Consider the following 19524-nt stretch of genomic DNA (forward strand, 5'->3'; position numbering starts at 1 on the left):
GTTGGTTAAGCTGGGGCTGCAGCTCCCGAGGCGATGGAGGGTTTGTTAATCGCCACGCTCCTCCTGGGCAGGCTGCAGGCGTGCTGACGGCAGTGGGACCATTTTCGGGCAGATCTCGTCCTGTCCCAGGATGACCCGCTGTCCCCCAGTCTTACCAGAGGAGCTCCTATGCTGGGTTTGCATTGCTGCCATCGCTTGCCAGGGATGCTGGAGGACGCTTGTCTGGGGGATGCTCGACACCTGTGTTTTAGCATTGCCGTTATAGGCCGGCCCACAAGTTGGTCTTTGACTGCGTGACGTGGATACCACACATGGAGAAATGGTCAGCCTGCTCTGCTGCCCACACCTGTGGCTCTCCCAGCGCTTCACATTGTGCTAGGTGAAGGGCCAAGGGCAAGTGCATCCCAGTCCCGTGCTCTCCATCCTGCTGAAACTGCCGGGAAGCGACCTCCAGCCCATGGTCCTCTGCAAACCGCCTTGGTGGGGAGAGCTTGGAAAGGCAACGAGGCACACGTGGGAGCAAATCTTCTAAACGGGAGCAAAACGACGGCTCCTGGCTGTATCGTGATGAGGCATTGTTTGCCGTGCATCAGTGCCGATTACCAAAACAAGCCTTCCTCCTTTTAATGCTCTTTCAATAAAAATATAACAGCGTGCTCATGGTAACTACCTGCAGCAGGGTGAGGGGAAGAGGGACTGAACGCAGCAAAAGCAAGCAGGCTACGGTTAACAAAGAAGCATTTAGAATAAAAATAAAAAAGGCAGGCAGATGGCATGAATATTAGTGCATGAAAATGACTAACACTCTGAGAATTTCCCAGTGTACTTCTGACTGGTTTGGGCTTGCTTTTATAATTAATTTATGGAAAGCACCTAAATTGGGAATAAACACAATCTCGCAAATCCCTTCTAATCTCTGCCTGTATTTTTGAAATGATACCCTGAAGGTATAGTTAGTTACAATGATTAAACTGTTTTCCTTTTAAGAATTAAAAGGGACTTTTTTCATGCGATTGTGCAGAACATTAATGGTCAGGACCAAACTCAGAACAGTTTTAGATGTGATCTATTGTTGGAAATGCCCGGATGGGGGCATTTCCCCATTGGACCACTGGATGCTAAATCTGCCAATGTTTTCATTTTGTATTCATGTATTTTAATGCAAAATATGACCTGGTATGTTGTCAGTCACCTAATGACTCGAAGCATTCTGACTCTAGCATCAATTTGGAACCCCCCTTTAAAAGGAAAAAAAAAAAAATATATTTTTCATGAAGTTGCTGCTTCTCTGTGACAATAAAACCAGAACTCCCTCCCCCGGGGAAGGATGTGCAGAAAGTGCTCGGGGAGGTGGCGCAGCGCGAACAATGGGGGACCTGGAGTGCGCTGCTGGTTCTTGGTCTCTGGGTGCACGCGGGAACAAGCTGTTCCTTTGCAGCCCTGCACACGAGGAGAAGCCTGTGGAGATACGGGCTTTGCTCCACAGTCACCGCTGCCTCACAGGCGGTTTCTGCTGGCTGCTGCTGCTGGCTGCAGAGGAGAGAAGCAGCAAGAGGCAGACAGGCAGAGCCGTGCCCTCTCCTGCCATCCCTTTGTGCCCGTGCACCGGCAAGCGGCAGGAGGAGAATAATGTGTGCAGTGGAGACCCTGGCCAGGCAGACCAGGGGGATGAGGGTGGGGGCCGCCTGGTGCAGTGGTGGCTGCTGATGGCGCAGCTCACCGACTCATGCTGATCTGCAGGCTGGTCCCCAGGCCTCGTTTTTCCTCTGCACCGCTGTGCATTGAGGCTTTGCTGCACCTCGCTATGACCCCAGTGGTGTGGCACTGGGCCCGTTTGGGATCCGCTGCTGTGGGCATATAGCGACAGCGCTGGCCTGAGGAGGGAGAGCGTGCCACTGAAATTTCAGCATTGTTGGTGGCCATGGGGCTGGGCTCCAGGAGGGGTCCAGCAGAGAGAACATGAGGGTGCGGGGAGGAAGCGAGGTTTTTATTACATGGCTTATCGTGTTTCAACATGGAAATCAAGGTAAGAATTACCCAGGGCACAACCGGTCCCTTTGATTTGGCCTTTGCAGCTCAGTCATGCATAGGAGAAACCTTTCCCTTGTTCCCTGCAGCAGCATCTCCTTGTAATGGCTAATGGGAAAATATCGTGGCAGTGAAAAACTCTCTCACCCTCATAAACACAATGACAAGGCTAAGTGATCCGTCTGCAGTGCAAGCAGGGTGTTTGGGCTGCATGTCTCAGATGAATGCTTCCCATTTTGCAGGCTGTTTGCATGTGCTTTATGAGCTCCAGTAGTAATTCAGGCAACTGCCAGACAGATGACAAGAGAGGAGACTGGCAGAGGATGCCATGGCTCTGGCTGCCGTGGGTGCCACCAAAGGGGGCATGCCTCGGACCTCTCATTCCCCAGGGGTGGCCAGAAGCCACCCGGCTGGGAGGGTGAGCTTTGGCAGCAGCCCCTGAGGCTGCCTGTGCTGCAGCATCTCCATGCCCTTGTGCCAGTGCTGGGCACAGCCCTTGTGGCGCTGCTCCCTGCAGCGCTGCCTGTGTCCCCCCCGGGGGCTGCAGCTTTGTCCTGCGCTGCAGCTGCACCTTGCTGGAGTGGAGGCCAGAAGCTGGGCTGGTTTGTACGTCTCCACCAGGGTATTTACTTCTCTCCCGTCGCAGCTCTTTGTTCGATCGCAACCTTCCCGGGGGTCCGCATATTTGGTTTTGCTGAACAGTTCTCTCCTACGTGTAGGATCGGTGGGGTTTAACATAGTTTTTCTGTTCCTTGGGGAAAAAGAAAGGAGAGTGAGGAAGATTGAATGTGATCTTTGCTTTCCGAATATTGCTGCAGTAATTAAAATGCTTTGGAGAAGGTGTTCTGTTCCCTGAAGTAATAAATAGTTTTGACTGTTTTGCCCCATTAATTGCATATTAGTTAAATACGTGTATTTTATAACATGCGTATTCACTCACCTGCTTACTCTGACAGCTAAATGCATATTTAAATATGCATTATACCCTTTAATGCATAGTAATTATTTGGTAGAGAGCGAAGACTCTTTCTGAGCAGTCCCTTTCAAGGGAGCGGCTGTTTGTGTGCGCAGTCTCGTGCTGACTCTGGAAGGCAAACTGTGACAGGTCTGCTGAGGTCACGGAGCACGGCTGGGCTGCGTGCGCTGCTTCAGCTCACGGCACCCCGCTGCAGCCCCGGGGCACGCATGCTGTGCCCGCAAGGCGCTTGGGGACTTGTGCCCGCTGCCCCGCAGCCTTCCCCCTTGCGCACCGCTCGCAGCGGCCACCTTGTCTTCTCCACGCCTAGGGCAGGCGCTTGCAGAGCAAGCACGCGGCTTTGACAAAGGGTCAGCCTTTTCGGGGTGAAAGGAAGAACTGGTGATGGTGTCCTGGGCTGGCCTCAGCCCACGGCTCTGCTGGGGGACGCCGGCGGGTGACAGACACCTTGCCAGTGCAGCAGCATCGGGTGGTGGCACAGGGTCCATGTGCGCGTTGTGTGAAAGAAAGCGTTGGCTGGGAAGGGGCTGGAGGGCTTGCTTGGATTCCTTTTTCTGCTCCACATCTCAGCAAAAGAGGCCCTTGTTTCAGATGCCCGAGGTCAGCGCAGGCTCTTGAGCTGGCCACCAGCTTGCTAAAGCGACAGCTCCTGCTAACCGTAGCTGGGCACTTCGCGTTCTCAGATTTTGTAGTAAACGCCACTTGCATGCTTTCGGTGGCCACAGTCAGCTGGCATGCCAAGCCAGGAGACGCCTTGAGGGGAGCAGAACCAGCAGTGTCTGGGACAGGACAAGCCATTTCCATGGCTGCTGTCCCCTCCCAGGATTACATGGGTTTTCTTTTGGACTGTAGTGCATGACAGCAAGAGCTCAGCAGAATCATCATCACTTAGGGAGGGTGAAGATGCCTTTCATTAGGTCACTTGGCAACTGAGGGGGTCTCTGCGTGTCTGAAAGCCCACCCGCCTTTCTCAAGTACACTCAGATGTTGCCTCCTGCAACAGGACCCTGATCTCCTACCGCTGCACTGGGGAAGAACAGCCAGCAGCTACTGGCGGCCGAACCAGCACTCTGTTCAAGACAAAGTAATGAGCTGGTGCAAGCGACGTCTTTGCTGGGGGCGGGTGAGTGAGCAGTTGCACCACCTCCCTGCCTCCAGCTGCTGCTTCCAGCTGCAGCCTGAGCAGTCCGCACATTGAGGAGTGGAGGTGGTGGTGGTGGTGGGGCGATACGCATGCTCCCATCCCTCAGAGCACTGCCTCTGTGATTGCCTCCTCCTTGGCAGTGCCTCCCTCCCTCCTTGCACAGCCCAGCAGCCCCTGCTTTGCAGCCGTGGTGCTGCTTTCCAGCCCTTGCACCCTCCCAGATGCAGCATTTGGCTTTTGAGCCAGCAAGACTGCAAGGAAGGGGGTCCACAGCCTTTACGTGGCGTGGTACTGGGCCAGCTTTCCCATCCCTGAAAGGGAGGGGGTCCCAGCCCTGTGCTTGGGGTCCTTCCAGCGGGATGTTTGCTTGTGCTGGCTATGTCCTCACCACAGCCATCGGGCTCGGGCGAGATTGCTCCTTGAGCTGGAGTCAATGGTGCAGTGTGGCACCAGTCCTGTTCCCCGGGTGGATGCCCCTTGGCAGTGCCACGGCTGCGCCCTGCCTCCCCGGGCGCTGCGGCCAGCCCTGGCGGCACCACTGCTCCGACCTGGCGGCGTTTCCAGTGAGGGGTCCGGCTGCAGACTTCTTAAGAACAATGGAGTCCTACTGTATGGTACCAGATTGTACATCAAAACTATTATTTCCAACATCTCTGGCTTAATTGTAAAACTATAATACAAATGACATTGGGGGTTTGCTGGAGTTAAATTTTAATAGCAAGCCAGTGCCCTTTTAATGACATTTTATACATTTAAATTGGGCATGATCCCTTTGGGAACAGTAATTTTATTCATGGAGATTATGTCTAATTTGAATATAAAAACACCACTAAAAAGATATTGGATTTGCTATTTTTCACTTGCAGGAGCTCCGGAGTCCAATCTTCCCAACCGACTGGGCTTTGGTGGATTAATAAAAAAAAAACAACCCCCACCCCCCACCCCAACTTCCACCCAGCCAAGTGTTGTACAGAGATCTCCGTGCATGCGACCGTCACCACCCCAGCTTGGCGGCCTGGCTGGCTGATGCCCGCCCTTGCCAGGCATGGAGCGATGAGGGGAAGAAGCCACCCAGGATGGACCACTTCTGAGGCCGGTGCAGCTGTGCTGTGCACCTGCACGAGCTCTTGGGGACGGCGACGGCCTCTGGCACCGCTAGTCTTTCCCCCTCCCCGGGCCGGCCACAGCCTCTACATGTCAGCACTCAATCCCTGTGACTTCTGTCAAAGCGGCAGATCGCTTGGTCGTGGTGGGTCCTTGCCCCACCGAGGGCAGTACGGGCCCAGCCGCCTCTCTGCTTCGGGGGCGGCAGTCCTGCTTGTCTTTATTGCAACAGCCAAGTTCAAGAGGAACGGCCTACAGGCAGAGCACCTCGGGGGCACGTCACCAGCCCGCACTCACTGCCCGCTGTGCGTGAGGGACCCTCAGTGGCTCAGGGCGCTCTTGAGAGCAAATACGGTCTTGATGAGCTGAACACTCTTCCAACCGAAGTGATTCTATGAGAGGATGCTTGCACACAACCAGTGCTGAGTGGCCGGTCACCAGGGCACCTAGGGTGGCTGCTGCTGGCTCTTGCAGAGGCCAGCTGGCTTTAGTGGGGAGGATGCTGAGCAGGAAGGCACCAACTTTGTACGACACACGTTTGAGCCCTCTCCATCGGTGAGGCCGGCCCTGGTGGGGATCGGGGCTGTTTCGGTGCTCACCACTCTTCTGGCAGTACCTCGCTGTGCAGAGCATGTGTTCGCTCCGCATGGTGCTGCAGGAGGCAGACAGCTGGTGGGCAGGTGAGATCTGCAGATGCAAAATAGCTCTGCCGCTGCCTGGGGACCAGAATAAAACTTCCAGGGTTGCAAAATCCCTTAGCTTGATGGGGAGCGGGAAGGGAGACTTGGCTTGCACAGGAGAAGCAGGTGCTGGTGAGGACCTGGAGGCTGCCGCGGTGGCCAGCCGGGCTGCTTTAAGCGTGTTGCGCTAGTCAGCACACGGGGCTGCGTGCAACCCTCCCTGGCTACGAGCTGTATCCTTCAGCACAGCAGAGCCGATAACGGTGCCGACGCTGCTGCGCGTCTGCACAAAGCTGCAGCCTCGTCTCTGAGCCAGGATAAACTGTTTGGCCTTCGGACAAGATTATTTCTGTTCAGAGCAGGATGGTTATCACTTAATTGAAAATAATTATCCAATGCAAATTGGCTTCAAGTTGGCAGGCCGAGTTGAGAAGATGGCGCATTTCCAAGCTGTCCCGAGGAGGGCTGAGGATGGTGGCATGGGACTGGCCGCGGGGCTGGAGGAGGATGCTGCGGGGGGCAGAGCTTCCCTTTGCAACACCCACATAAGGAAACGAGGAAAACGGTGGGGTTCATCCTGCCTGCCTGGTGATTTCATGCACTGGGGTCCTCCAGTTTGCTTTTCCAAAGCTCGGACAAGCTTTGAATCTCCCCCCCCGAGAGCGGGAAGCACCAGTCCGTCTTGGGGAAGCGGGCAGCCAGCTGCCAGCATGGGCAGAAAGGAGACGAGATGGCAGCTTTGGCCCCGGGTTGGCTCAGTTATCACCCCACTGGGAGCTGCAGGGGTCGGGCATATCATTTGGTAAAAGAGTGCGTGGTTGTGAGAAGGTGCCAACACCAATAACTCATCCTGGCGATGTGCACCTGGGATTTCTTCACACAGAGGATCCAGCTCTCCTGCTGCTGCTGTCGGTCAGGATTGCTGCGGTTGTGTCCAAGGGATGGAGACAGCTGGCACTGTAGAGGGGCTGGGCCATGTCCAGGATGCGGAAACCTTTGGAGAACCAGAAGGCAGAGGCAGAAGAGGTTATTCTCCATGAATAACCAGAGGCAGAAACAGACCCTCTGGTGCCTTGGCTGGGCTTGTGCTGTTTTTACTATGGACAAGCACCCGTCATTCAGTATGTCACCTGCATCCGCATGCTGTCGCCAGCAACATCTTCTAAGGAGAACCAGAGATCCCCACATCTCTCTGTGAGGTTTCCCCCACCCCAACCCCCCCAACACCCGCTGAACCTTCCACTTGTGGAGTTCCTGTGGCCACCCTTGCCTGCAGGCTCCACGGGCCACAGTCAGCCTGAGGAAGGGCATCTGCCAGGGAAGACCCTACCCTGTGGACATCTCCTGGGGACTCATCCTGCCCTGAGTCAATGTGGGCACGTGTCTGGTGAGGAGCCTTCGGGCTTTTGTTCTGATGCGGCGGTGCTCTGCTGTCTGTCTGCCATGGGGAAAGCCAGCGGGGCCAGCCAGAGCCCTCGGAAAGGCACAGGCATCCCGCTTGTCCGAGGCCATCTGCACCAGCAGGGACAAGCCCTCCACGGTGAACAGACCCCGGGGCAGAGCCTGGTTCTTTGGCTTCCCCTTTGAAGGGAAATGCAGGAGCGCTCACCCCATCAGCTCCCACTCCTCTTCCCTGTCCTGCTTCTTGCGTACAGGCGTGTAAGCCGGCACAGCCACACATGCAGGGAGGGCTGGCAGAGGAAAGCAGCGACAGGTGATGGATCAGACACGGCACCGGCCGAATCCAGGTGGCGTCTGCATGTCCATGCTGCCGTCCCACCAGCAAGGACCCCCACCTGAGGTCCAGGGGCTCTCTGCAGCCATGCTGCCTTTGGTGTTTTCTCCTCTCCCTTTTTTTTTTTCCCTGCCTGAACGGGTTTGGATTACACAAGAGCCTCCTGAATGTACACAACGCCTCTGGCAGTGCACAAACACACAAGAGGATACTGAGGTTTCACAACAGTTTTTATATGATTTGACCAGACTGGTACAAGGTTAATTAAAAACCCCAATGTTTAAATGCAGTTTCATCACAAGAAGTGTAAAATGCTTCTGCAAGAATCTCTGTCAGGCCTTTTCAAAGATAATGTACTTTACCCGGCAAAGCATAATTAGACACAGTCAAATATTGTCCCGGTTAAAGACTATTAATTTTCCTTACATTTGTCATGAATTAATTTTTTCTGGCTGTATCAACAGTGTTTCCTTTATAAATACAACTGGCTCCTTTACATTGAAAAATTAAATTTGCTTTGATAATGAACTGAGGTGCTAATAATCATTTTGCAATGCAAAAAACAGTGCAGTTACTGGCTGCCGTGCCAGGTAGTGCCACAGGCACTTGTAACTGGTGGACACATGAAGACAGTGAAGAGCTGCTCGGGGTCACAGGGATAAAAGCGGCCCTGGCTGGAGAGCGGAGCAGTGCTGCGGGGCCGTGAGGGCTCGGTCGGTCCCCTCCGTCTCCGCCAGGACCACCGGGCAGGGGCTGGCGGGGCTGTGCCAGGCATCCTGTGGGCTGGACCCTGCTTTGCTGCACTCATCCACCCAGGTGGCTGCAGGGCTCTTTTGTGCCATGAGCTGCAGCCTTACCTTGATTTCCATTTTGCAGCAGCGCTCCTGCCTGCTGACAGGGTGCCAGTGCCTTGTCCCTGCCCAGATGCCACTGTCCTGCCACCACCACCATCGCACAGCTGCCCTGTTCCCCTTCTGCAGTTCCCGGCTCTCCCAGCATTGCCTGCACATCTGCTGTGAATGCCTGATGCCCACAAGGCTTGGAAAAACTATGCCAGGGCAACTGGGGCTTTCTTTCCCTCTCTAGGACACCCTCATCCATGCCAGCAGCAAGGAGCAGAAGGGACACACAGCTGCCAGCTTAAGACAGCTGGCGGAAGCAAAATGACAGGAGATAAAGACAGCTAATTTTGTCCCGCTCTCTGCAGGCAGCGCGGCTGCAGCTACATTCGGTGCTTGCTGGCTCAACAGCTCATCTGGGGGATACTGACTCACCTCTGCCCTCGTGGGACAAACCCACCACGGCAAATCCACATCTCGCCCCATAGCGAGGAAACGGTCCCAAAACAGGGTGGCTTCCACCCTGTCTGCCTTGCTTTGGCAGGAAGCATCCACAGCTGCCTCCCTGCATGGATGTGGCCTCCAGCTGCTCCTGTGGCACAGAGCAGCATCCCCTAACTGGCTCCCAGGTGGATGCCATGGCTGGGCGCACGCCCTCCTGCAGCCCAGCTCACCAGCACAATGCCGCCCCACCAGTCCTGCCCATCTGCCTGCCACTGCTCCACTCCGTTCACCTCTGCCAGCAGAGACAACATCTACGTGTGGCGCTGGGGCCCTGAGTTAAGGAAGAGGGCCAAAGCCAGCAAGCTCCATCGCAAAGCACAACAAATTAAATCCCAGTCATGATCACGCTCTGCAAATGACTCACAGCAAGAGATTACTTCTTGGCAAAGAGAAAGGGCTGAAAGCTCCACGTGCTCTGGCAAGCCTGCCAAGACAGCGGTGTAGCTGCAGCTCCTTGCCTGAGAGGGAAGGAGAATGGTTTTAGGGGTGACGGGGCCATGCCTGTGCTCAGCTCCTGTTTGTGTGGGAGGTCTTAGGTATAGGTGTCCGGCCTTTGCCCTCCCACCAACAAAACGGGGGGATAACAGCTCCCTCCATAGCCCCCCAGCCTGTGCGCCCCCAGCTCCAGGACACCCCACTCCACCTGCTCCCACTGCAGCCTCTGCCTGGGCAGGACTGGGACACGGCTCTGTACTGTGGTGCCCCGATGCCACGGCGAGCTCTGGAACCAACGTTTTGCTGCAGGACGCCTGGGACCAACATTTTCACCAGTTTGCTGACAAACTGGGTGCCAGCCTGGAGAGCTGTCGTGTCCAAGACAGACTAACCAGCACTGCTGCTGGAGGAACAGCGCCAGCCCCAAGGAGGTAGCACACGCTCCAGTCAGACCAGCACGGGATCCCGCACCTCACCAGCGGCGTTGTCTGACGGGGGAACTCTGAATTTTGTCCCTGCTATCAGCAGCATGCTGCTCACGCGTGGTGCTTCCCTGATCTGGCACTGGCGACACGGGAGCAGGTTACGGTTCTGCTGTGGGTTCCAGACCTCTTTGCTGGGGGTGTGCAGGAGGGCTCCAGGCCAGGATGCAGCTGCGGTGCCCCAGCATCACCGGCTGCACGGTGCACAACGGAAATGTTGGTCACTGCTCCCCACGGTGCAGCACAGGGTGGCTGCGTAGCTCGGACATGCTTGGTTAAATGACTTTCCCAGCAGAATCTACAAGAGCTGGTGCCTTGAGAGACAGAGATGCCGACATTTTTAGGCAGACGTTAGTGAAACGAAAGCTTCAAGGAGGAGCCAGCGTGTTACAAAGACACGTTTAATTCTTTGCCAACGCACGCTGGTACGCTGCTGGGATGTACACCTCAAACACTATTCCTTTCTTCCTCAACCTTGCTGTGTAGCGGCCGCAACAAATGATAGACCAAATACTCTCTTCTCCCCTCTTCACTCCTGGGACAAGTGCCCCCATTATCAAACAAGACTCTGACCTTTCGATCCATCCATCTTGTCTCCTCCACAGAGTCTGGGCTGAGCTACGCCCCTTTATTTATTCACGCAATGTAGGTTTCCTCATGCTGCTTCACCAGTGCACATCAACTGTGACCTCGAGACACTGTCCTCTCCTGGGATAAGCATGTTTTTCAGTCCCAGGCATCTCTGGAGTAAAGGCTGACAGTTCTTTAGAGGAAGGGGGAAAAAGCAGGTGGGAGGAATGACAAGCTGAAGCACTTTTTGGTTTAATAGGATAAAATGGAGCTTGATGAAAGTAATTCAGCCTGCAAGTCACCTGGTCCCGAACAGGATTTTAATGCAGAGCTTTCCTTTCCGTAGTTGCTAATGTGCTATTTTTGCTTGTGGAAAATGCGTTAACTCCTTTTTGCCATTTTCCTCATCCTGTCCTTCTCATCTAATGCAAAAACATCTTCAACTGTATTATTTTTGCACTAAGCTCTGTAAAATACATCAATCTGCTAGACAGAAGCCTTACTGGCAGTGCTGGGAGGCACAAGTTACCAGTGACAGGCTTCTGGTGCTGGCAGCAACCCCTTTTAGTTAAAGCGTCCCAAGAGAGATGATCTGGGAGTGTCGTCCACTGCACAGGCACACAGACCAGGCGCTTGGTCTCCTGCAGGTAAGTGGAGATGATTTCCTGACTCCTCCACGTAGAGTTTAACGGTCGGGGGGGAGAAGGTTCACTCACTGGGTGTACGCTGCGGGGGGTCCATCTCCACGGCTGGAAACATGCTGCCGAAGAAGGTCCTGGCTGGCAAGAGACAAGTCCTTGTCCTGCTGCACCTTGTTGCTCCCACGTGCAAGAAGGCTCAGCACCCAGCCTGAGGGGTGCTTTTGAAACTGGAGTATGCTGGTTGTGAGAGGTGGGGCACTGGGTTTCAAGGACCCGAGCGCTGCCTTGGGCTGGGGAGCGATGGCTGAAGACAGCGCAGCCCTACACAACCGGTGGGATGCGAAGAGTCTGGGTTCTCCTGCTCTCTATTCCAGCAGTGCCTGGCCAAGGGCGTGCTGAGCTCCTTCTGCCCAACAGCAGCACGGGCACGTTGCTTACACGGGGGCAAGGCCAGGACCGGGCTGCTGAGAAACCACTGAAGGGACCTCAGCAGAGCGCTCACGCATCAGCTCGCTCCAACCACCTCTTGTCATCTCTGGCAGATGTTTGTTCTACGCTTCCTTGAAACCCTCCAGGGAGAGTGCACGCCCGCCTCGGACAACCTGCTGCTCTCCCATCACCTTTACTGGTTTAAGCTCTGTTTTCTTTGTGCCTCATCTACACGTGTCTGTTCTTCGCTGTCCCACTTATTAAGACCAGCCATTTTCCTTTGCACCTTATTTACCCAGCTGCTTTTCTCTAGAAAAATACAGATGTTTATACATGAAAAATACATTCATGTTTAGTATTTCCATGCTAGCTGCATTATCCGGACCTTCTGATTCTTCTCCAGATTCTCCGGTTGGCCCTCCATAGCAGATTTGCTCCGTTTTGCTGTGCAAAGCCTGATATAAGTCAGTATTTGGGCCGATGTCTTAACATGCCATGACCCAAGTGGACGGTGCAGTTAATACTCCAGTTTGTATACGTTGCACCAGTATCTCGCTTCTCTTACTACAGCTTTGCTGCCTCGTGTTGGGCTGGGGAGTCACATCCTGGCCCTCACCTGCAAGGCTGCTTGAGGAAGCCAGACACGACGCACCGCAGGAGTCAGAGCTGACCTCAATGCTCAATCTAAACCAACCCTCCTCCCCTACCTGCCAGTCTACGTGCTGGTTCAGCTAAAGGCTACCAGAGGCTTTCGTTCAAATAGAACCAGGTATCGATAAACAAAAAGCATACAGGAAAAGACGAGTTTCAGTGTTAGGGGCAAGTCTTTTCAGGAGTGGAATTAATTTATTGTTTTTATTTTTTTAAAAATCAGGGGTAAAAGCGATTTACTTTTTCAATATCGTCAGGAACTTTACAACCATGTAATCAATGAAGTTAAGCAAAATTAAATTTCAGTTGCCAGCAAGGACACACTTCAGCAAAACCGGGCATTAGGTTCCCAAGTATTAGGCTGGCATAGTTCTACCCCTAGCACCTCGGAGATGAGGTGATATGGTCACTGAAGTACCAGCGTTCTCGCTGGTGACCTTGCCAAACAAAAAGCTGATGAATTTAGGGAGTACTACCATGGGACACTACTGGCAGAAGGGCAGTCCTGATTTTTTTCTAGTGTACCCATTTCCCTTTCCCAGATAGCCTTGCATTAACGTAGGTTACAAACGCTTCCTAATCTTGAAACAGAACTGTAGCCAAAGGCCCGCTTCTTCGTAAAAATTCAGAGAGGACACGCACCTTTATGAAGCTGTGCTGTTATTTACTATTAAATGCTTAGCAAAAGGAGTGGTATCGTCCAGAGCAGGTCATGAATCTACAGTACAGTAGCTACAGCATAGGTAATTTCCTTTTCAAAACCAGAAAATCTCTTGCCAGGGGTTCAGTAAAGAGAAGACGACACTTTTTAATTATGTTTGGTAATGCAAGAAAATGTAGAACAAAGCTACGTTTTTTTAATATCCCTCATGTAAAGTTTTATTTAGGTTGTTCCTTCGATGAAGCGATTATTCTTACAAACCTTTTAACAACATGCTTGTTTAATTCCAGTGTACAAAAATAACTGTGTTTTGAAAAATTACTAAATTTTAGCACAGTTTGTCTGGAATTGAATACATTTTTCATACTCTGCTACCTTTTCTCCAGAAACAACTTCCACATCAAGGGGAGCAAGGACGTGATTTGAGATGTAAACTCTGTTCCATTCTCAGCTGGTTTTTCCTGCCCTGCTGAACAGTCAGCAAGGAGAGGGAACAGACTCGCGCAGAGCTTGTCCGTGCTCAGCACCAAAAGCCACGGCACCGAGAGAGACGGATCCATGACACCACGCTGGAGCACGAGGCGGAAGACTGTCACAGCCCAAAGTGCAAAGGCAATGGCTTTGTAGCACCTTCCAGGAGGGACAGCAGTGCAAGTGTGCCCAGCTGCGCTCTGGAGAGGACTGAGTGGCCGCAGGGAACATTTGCTACATCTGTGCCCCCGGTCTCTGTCCTGATGACTCCTGACGTGTCCAGCGTCAGCTGCGAAGGCACTGTGCTCCCTAGCAGCGGATCCTGCTCTGACAGGCAGAGCAACATCTCACTGGTGAAGAAACAAACCCTACCAAACCCAGCACGACCCTTTCCCCATCACCCCCCCCCCGCCCTCCCCAAGCAAAAAAAATAAACTTACAGCCTATTCTGGGACTGCTGGAAAGTACGGCCATTTCAGGCAGGGGCACAAAGTCCAACCTGTCAAGCGGACCGTTCATGAAAGACGATGTTTGATGTTCATGAGAGGGATGTCTGGTGTGTGACCGCCGCCTGGGCATGCTGCCCGGGCTCAGAGACGGACTCAAAATCAGCGTGCTAAGAGAGGAACAAAAATAAACAGAAGGCAGAGCCGGAGCCAGTAAAGGCTGGTGCTACCTATCTGCTTCCTCATCACCAGAATTTCTGTTTGGACTTCTTCTTCCTTTGTTTTATGAGGAATAAATTCTCATTGATATCAAGACCAGTGTCCTTCTGCTTTTTCCATTTCCTCTTCCGTTTAGCACCCTCCAGAGGCTCCTGCACGTACGCAGTCTTGCTGCCCGAGAATGCCTGGAAAATGGACTTGTAACGGATTTTACTGCCCTTGCACGCATGCCTTTTACACCCTTGAGGGAAGTCCTCCAAACAGCGGTCCATTGCAACTTCACTCCTGTATTTCTCTTTTCGGGGTTTCTCTGCCTGGGACATCCTCATCTTTTTGTAACACTCGCCATCTTTGTTGTATTTCCTATGTTCTTGCCAAGGCTTGCTGCTTTTCTTATGGCTGTGCCCTCCGTGTTTTTCTTCCTGCCACAGTGTCTCTGACTGTTCTGGCAGAAGGCCGGCTTCCTGTAGTTCTGTAAAACAGAGCAGTTTATTTCAATACTGATGCAGAAAACACAAAACGCCAGTGGACAAGTCATGACAGCTTTCCTTATGGACGTTGAAGGTAGGTAGAGAAAAAAATTTCTCTCTGAAAAGATTTTTTCATAGTGTTTTTTATCCTGCCAATAGACTAGAATCTTAACAAATTACAGTTTAGTTCTCTTCTTGTTAGTTTATAGCACTTTTAATGTCACTATGTTTTTTAGAATTAAAACATCTGACAATGTGAGGATGTTTTAGTGACTTCGGCACAATAAATTTCCATGGCAGACATGGATGATTGAAGTCACAAATCTTTTACAATCGTTAGACTAACTGTTCAAATCCCTATTGCTTTTCTCAACACAGGAAAATAGTCCCGCAATATTTCTAAAAGCAGCAAGCACAGAAGAAAGTATTTCTAAGAACTGAAAGGTAGGAGGAATCTCCCAAAATATACTGTACCTGCAGCCTTTCTTTTTAATCTGTTTGTTCTTCTCTTGATATCGTATTCATCATCATAGTAGCAGATGAATGGAGAAGTAGGGAACATGCTCCCATGCATCCGCCTTTCTGAGCACTCCTGCAAAACACATTTCGCGTCACCATATGTGGCTGAGTTGCAATTTTTTGGGAAGGTAAACGGGTTGGATTCCGCAGGTGCTGGTCTGTACCTGTGGAGGATGTGGCCAGCAATTCTTTAAACATTGCTAATTTTATTACCATCCAATAATCCCACGTTACACGTATTACATGAGCTGAGCTGCTGTCCTCTCGCAGCAAACTGAGAGGATCCCACCTCTGCCCATCCAATTGCCCATCAGCAACGGTAGAAGCGGTGAGTAGGAGGTAAGCGGGAGACAAACTGCAAACACAGCTGCTGGACCTGGGGAATGGGGCTGTCCTGCCTGCAGTGGGGCCAGGTCCCCCCGCCACTCGCCTTCGCTGCCCTCTCCACCCTCCCAGCACAACCACGTGCCCAACCTCCTCGAAAGACAAACCACTTGTAATTGCAGGGGAGCTTTTTTGCCCCAGGTCATTTTGGGTGAAAGCAGGTGCAGAAACGCGGCGGACTGAAAGGCTGGGTGAGCCGAGGGAAGGAGCAAGCGGATGCTTCCTGCAGTTCGGTCATTTTTTTTTTCAGGGCACCCTGTGGTATTAACTGATGCTTTTTTCTCTTTGTAAATTGCTTGTTACCCGTTGTGCTTTGCAATATTATCTCTCTGCTTCCTACTGCCCAAATCTAGTGAACTCTGGGCCTTTCCATTCTCAAAAAACTGTCAGGAGCTTTCACTTGCCCTGGTGTCTCCACCACAAGCTAAGCATCTTTCCTTCTTGCGTTTGCTGCTTCTACCACTCGGTGCCACCTCCAGCATATCCTTTCTCTTCGTGTCCTCCTGCCTCCCCCCCTCTCTTTTGCCAAGGCAGAGTACATCAGAGATGCATTTCACATATATTTCGTATTTCTCCACTTGTATTTGGACTTGGCTGAAATTAAGTGAAGAATCAAGTTACTCCCCGTGGTGTCCTCCGAAAGGGCATCATTAGGTTGTGAGACAACTGGCTGGTCTCCACAAGCATGGAGGAGCACGGACAAGCAGCGGCAGCTTGTAGCTGGAGCCTACCCAAGTCTGAGGGCTCAGCCTTACCGCACTGTGAATCAGGCTGAAAGGGACCTAGGAGGGGGCGTGTGGCTCCGTCACCTGAGGCTGGGCTCAGCAGCTATTCATCGGAGACATGCACACCCTGGAAGACGACCGGATTTCTTATTGCACACCTCGAATGGCCAGCTATCACCCCACCACACAACCTCCTCTCTCACCTTTCCCGGGTCCTCCATGTGCTCCCTCAGATTTAAGAGGCTGGAAAAGCATAACAGAGAAAACGCCACTTCAACTACCTGCATTTCACATGACTGAAAGCTCCGAGTAGCCTTTAGGCAGAGCACAAAGCTACCTGCTTTTATTTATCTGAAATAAAATGAAAGAAAATGCTGTCTCTAAACGTTGCCATTCCTGAAAACAACATAGATTGGCTTTACACAGGAGTAGGCAAAGGCACATTCAGCTTTCTGTGGCACCTGTGAAATGTACGGCTTGAGATGCCGCATCAAATCTAGGGCTTGCCCTGCACGCACATGGCCTGTTCATTATTTTTGTTCTGTTAAGGCGCTGACAGAGAAGATTTAGTGAATGAAAGGCACGTGCCACCCCCATCAGCACTCCTCTTTTCCTCTTTGTCGCCACTGCATTGATAAATCAGCCCAGCAATGCCCAGCATCCCTCCCAAGTAAGCTGCCGCTGGCTCCCATACGCCAGGTACTGTTGAACACTCTCGGGACAGCCTTCAGCATCGGAGGTATCGTACAGAGCATGGAAAGCAGAAGCCGCTACCAACCTGCAGGAGGATTTTTCTGTGCGATTGGCACGCTGGGATGTGAATGCAAGGTACATCTGCAGATACCATACAGTTCCTTATCCCTGCTGCCTTGAGAACTTGCTGCAGCCTGAGTAATGCAGCGGGCTGTGCCTCATTAACTTACCCTCCCTCTTAACTTTGCATGGGGGTGTCCCTTAAAATGACCACATCTTTGTCATGGACCGCAAGAGACAATGTTTTGGATGTGTGGACTGCTATGAAATGAAGTATGATGAAAAGGCTGCTAAATAAGATTTCTCGTCCTTATTAAATCCTGCCCTTAGTTCACGTAAAAACATGACTGTCTTAACTGTTTCCATTTCTAGAAACAACAAGAAGTGATCTGCAGTGACCTCCTTGCCAGGACCGTACAGTTAACTCTGGGATTAGGCAAGTATTTTGCTCTTGTCTCTCTTTTGGGGAAAGGTCTCCCTAGGCCTCTAGCAAAGGAAAGGAATTTCGGTGTTCCTAAATGGAATTAAATGGTAACATGAAAGGAAAGGACTGCAGCGGGAAGCACTGAGTATGGTGTGTGTACACAAAACTAACACCAGCCTTTTTTTCTCGGGTCAGTTTGTTACTCCTCTGCTTTAACTGCTTAAGAAAAGCAATAGGATAGTGTTCCTGAGGTACAGAAAGGGGACAAAAGTTTAGAGATGCTTGCCATCACAACTGATTTTTACCTGCTTAAAAAGAACTACATGAAATAAAACCAAACCAAAGACCTTTTTCTCCCCTTTAAATTATAGGCAAGAGCCTCCAAGCTCTGACAGAGCTGCTCGCTGCAGGAATTCAGGCACTGATTATGACCTTGGTTTTCTTAGCCAGTGAGAGCCGCAGCTCTCAGATGCATTCCCTGCCTGGCTGGGTCGCTGTGAAGATGCACGTGCAGCCTGCCAGTCCAATTTCCTCGGCCGTTCTTGAACAGGGTTAGTGAGTTGAAGGCAAATACTCGGTTATCATCACATAACCTGCCACGCGCCCCGCACATTCGTCTGTGTGCGTATACAAAGGTCTGGTATCTCTGCCCTTCTGTGTTGTTACTGACTTCTCCCATCTTCCTTCAGTCACTGCTAAGGCTATTTCTGCTCCTCGTACTGTCTTATCTTCTCTAACTTTGGAAGACATACAATGCTGTGCCTGAGTCACTTTACTCCTGTACTGACTTCATGCAGCTTCGCCCATTTTCTATTCAAGTAACTACTACCAGCTCCTCCCACAGATTTACTAATTATTTTTACAGCAGCCTTATTCGTATCCATGTACGGTTGCCTTCCTCAATTTTTAACAGTTCAGGAAAACGCTCCTGATCCATTGCCAGCAATCAGCCTCACCGCTTCTTCAATCCCGTCACTTCAGTTTTTATTCGATATGCTCATTCTAGTGCCTGTATTACTGGCAGGGGCTTTATTCTGGTTTTAACAGGATCAGTTTCAGCGCTGCTTTCATAGGTTTTATCAGCTTTACTCCCCAACAGCGGGCAGAACAAGCTAGTTCACATGACTGTATCACTGGGGTCTTACACCGCTGCCGCACCTGTAGCTGTGCTACGAGCAGATGTTTTGCAGGATTGGGCCCCGTGCACTGCAGCCGAAGCAGTGCTTGCGCTCCTGTTGTGCCAGGGTGCCACTGGGCTGCTGGCTCATGCTCGTCTCCTCCTACCAAGCTTGGACTGAAACCGCTGAGTATTTCCTGCCCCTTCCAATCCGGCTGCGTGGGCAGCAGCATGTCCTGGATGTTCACGATGACCTCAGCGCACCACTTGAAGGGGAAAATCTTTATGTGCCTCCAAAGACAGCTTGGCACTAAAAATCTTCCATCTATCTTTCAGCTCTGCCATGAGAAGATCCCAGCAAACCCGCCCTACTTGTCCCACTATTCCCCGCAGGGATTAACCCTTTAGCTGAAAACAGCAGCAGGCTTTTCACAGTACATTTTCGGTAGTCATAGTAGTCATAGTTGACGTAGGAGTCAACACACAGAGCATGCAGGAGAGAAGGAAGGAATTTGCCGGGAATTTGCTGTAGGAAACAATAAACTTAGCCCATCCAACACCTAAGTAACATTCATTTTCTACAATACTTGTGGGCCCTGGACCTATTCCATCAAAGAAAAGAACGAACATTTGTTAGGTGTTCATATTTGCAGGTAGAGAGTTGCACTTGTCACGACAGGGGACTGAAAGAGGTGATAAACATAAGCAAGCAATCCTAGAAGATGCAGCACACCTCCAGTTTTCACTGAGGCCACTTAAGGATCACGATGTCCTCCTTCACCAGGCTGTGTACCTTACAGAGGGTTGATGTCAAACTTAATTCAGATGTTAGATTAAACTACGAAACTACAAATGAGGATAGTTGAAAGCAGGGAGAAATGGAAAATTCCTAAAACGGGCATTCAAATTGTCGGGCTGATTGTGGTGAAAAATCCTGCATGATGTCGAACACAGCAGTGAGGCACTAATAATTCATCCCATGAGCCACAGGGGGGTGGGGGGTGTGGAAGCTGTGTTCTGTCACTGTCTATTTTCTAATGAATATTCTGTCTCCCAGGCAGTCTCATTTTGATTTAAGACTTAAACAACAAAGCAATAAACCCGCCAAGGAGAGACA

The 19524-nt window shown here is 51.6% G+C and overlaps 1 protein-coding gene across 4 annotated transcripts in view; it reads right to left on the reverse strand.

Moving 5' to 3' along the window:
* Nucleotides 1-7879: 7879 nt before the first annotated feature.
* Nucleotides 7880-19524, reverse strand: part of ZCCHC7 (zinc finger CCHC-type containing 7) — a 124627-nt gene continuing 112982 nt past the window's right edge. For all 4 annotated transcript variants that reach the window (XM_055790596.1, XM_055790593.1, XM_055790594.1 and 1 more), the window contains exons 10-11: nucleotides 14960-15077; nucleotides 7880-14487 (exon numbers count right to left, since the gene is read on the reverse strand). In XM_055790596.1, coding sequence (XP_055646571.1) covers nucleotides 14042-14487; nucleotides 14960-15077 — 564 coding nt within the window. In that variant the 3' untranslated portion in view covers nucleotides 7880-14041. The remainder of the gene's footprint in view (nucleotides 14488-14959; nucleotides 15078-19524) is intronic.

The sequence above is a fragment of the Falco peregrinus genome, chromosome Z, assembly GCF_023634155.1.
Source record: "Falco peregrinus isolate bFalPer1 chromosome Z, bFalPer1.pri, whole genome shotgun sequence".
Lineage (NCBI taxonomy): Eukaryota > Metazoa > Chordata > Aves > Falconiformes > Falconidae > Falco > Falco peregrinus.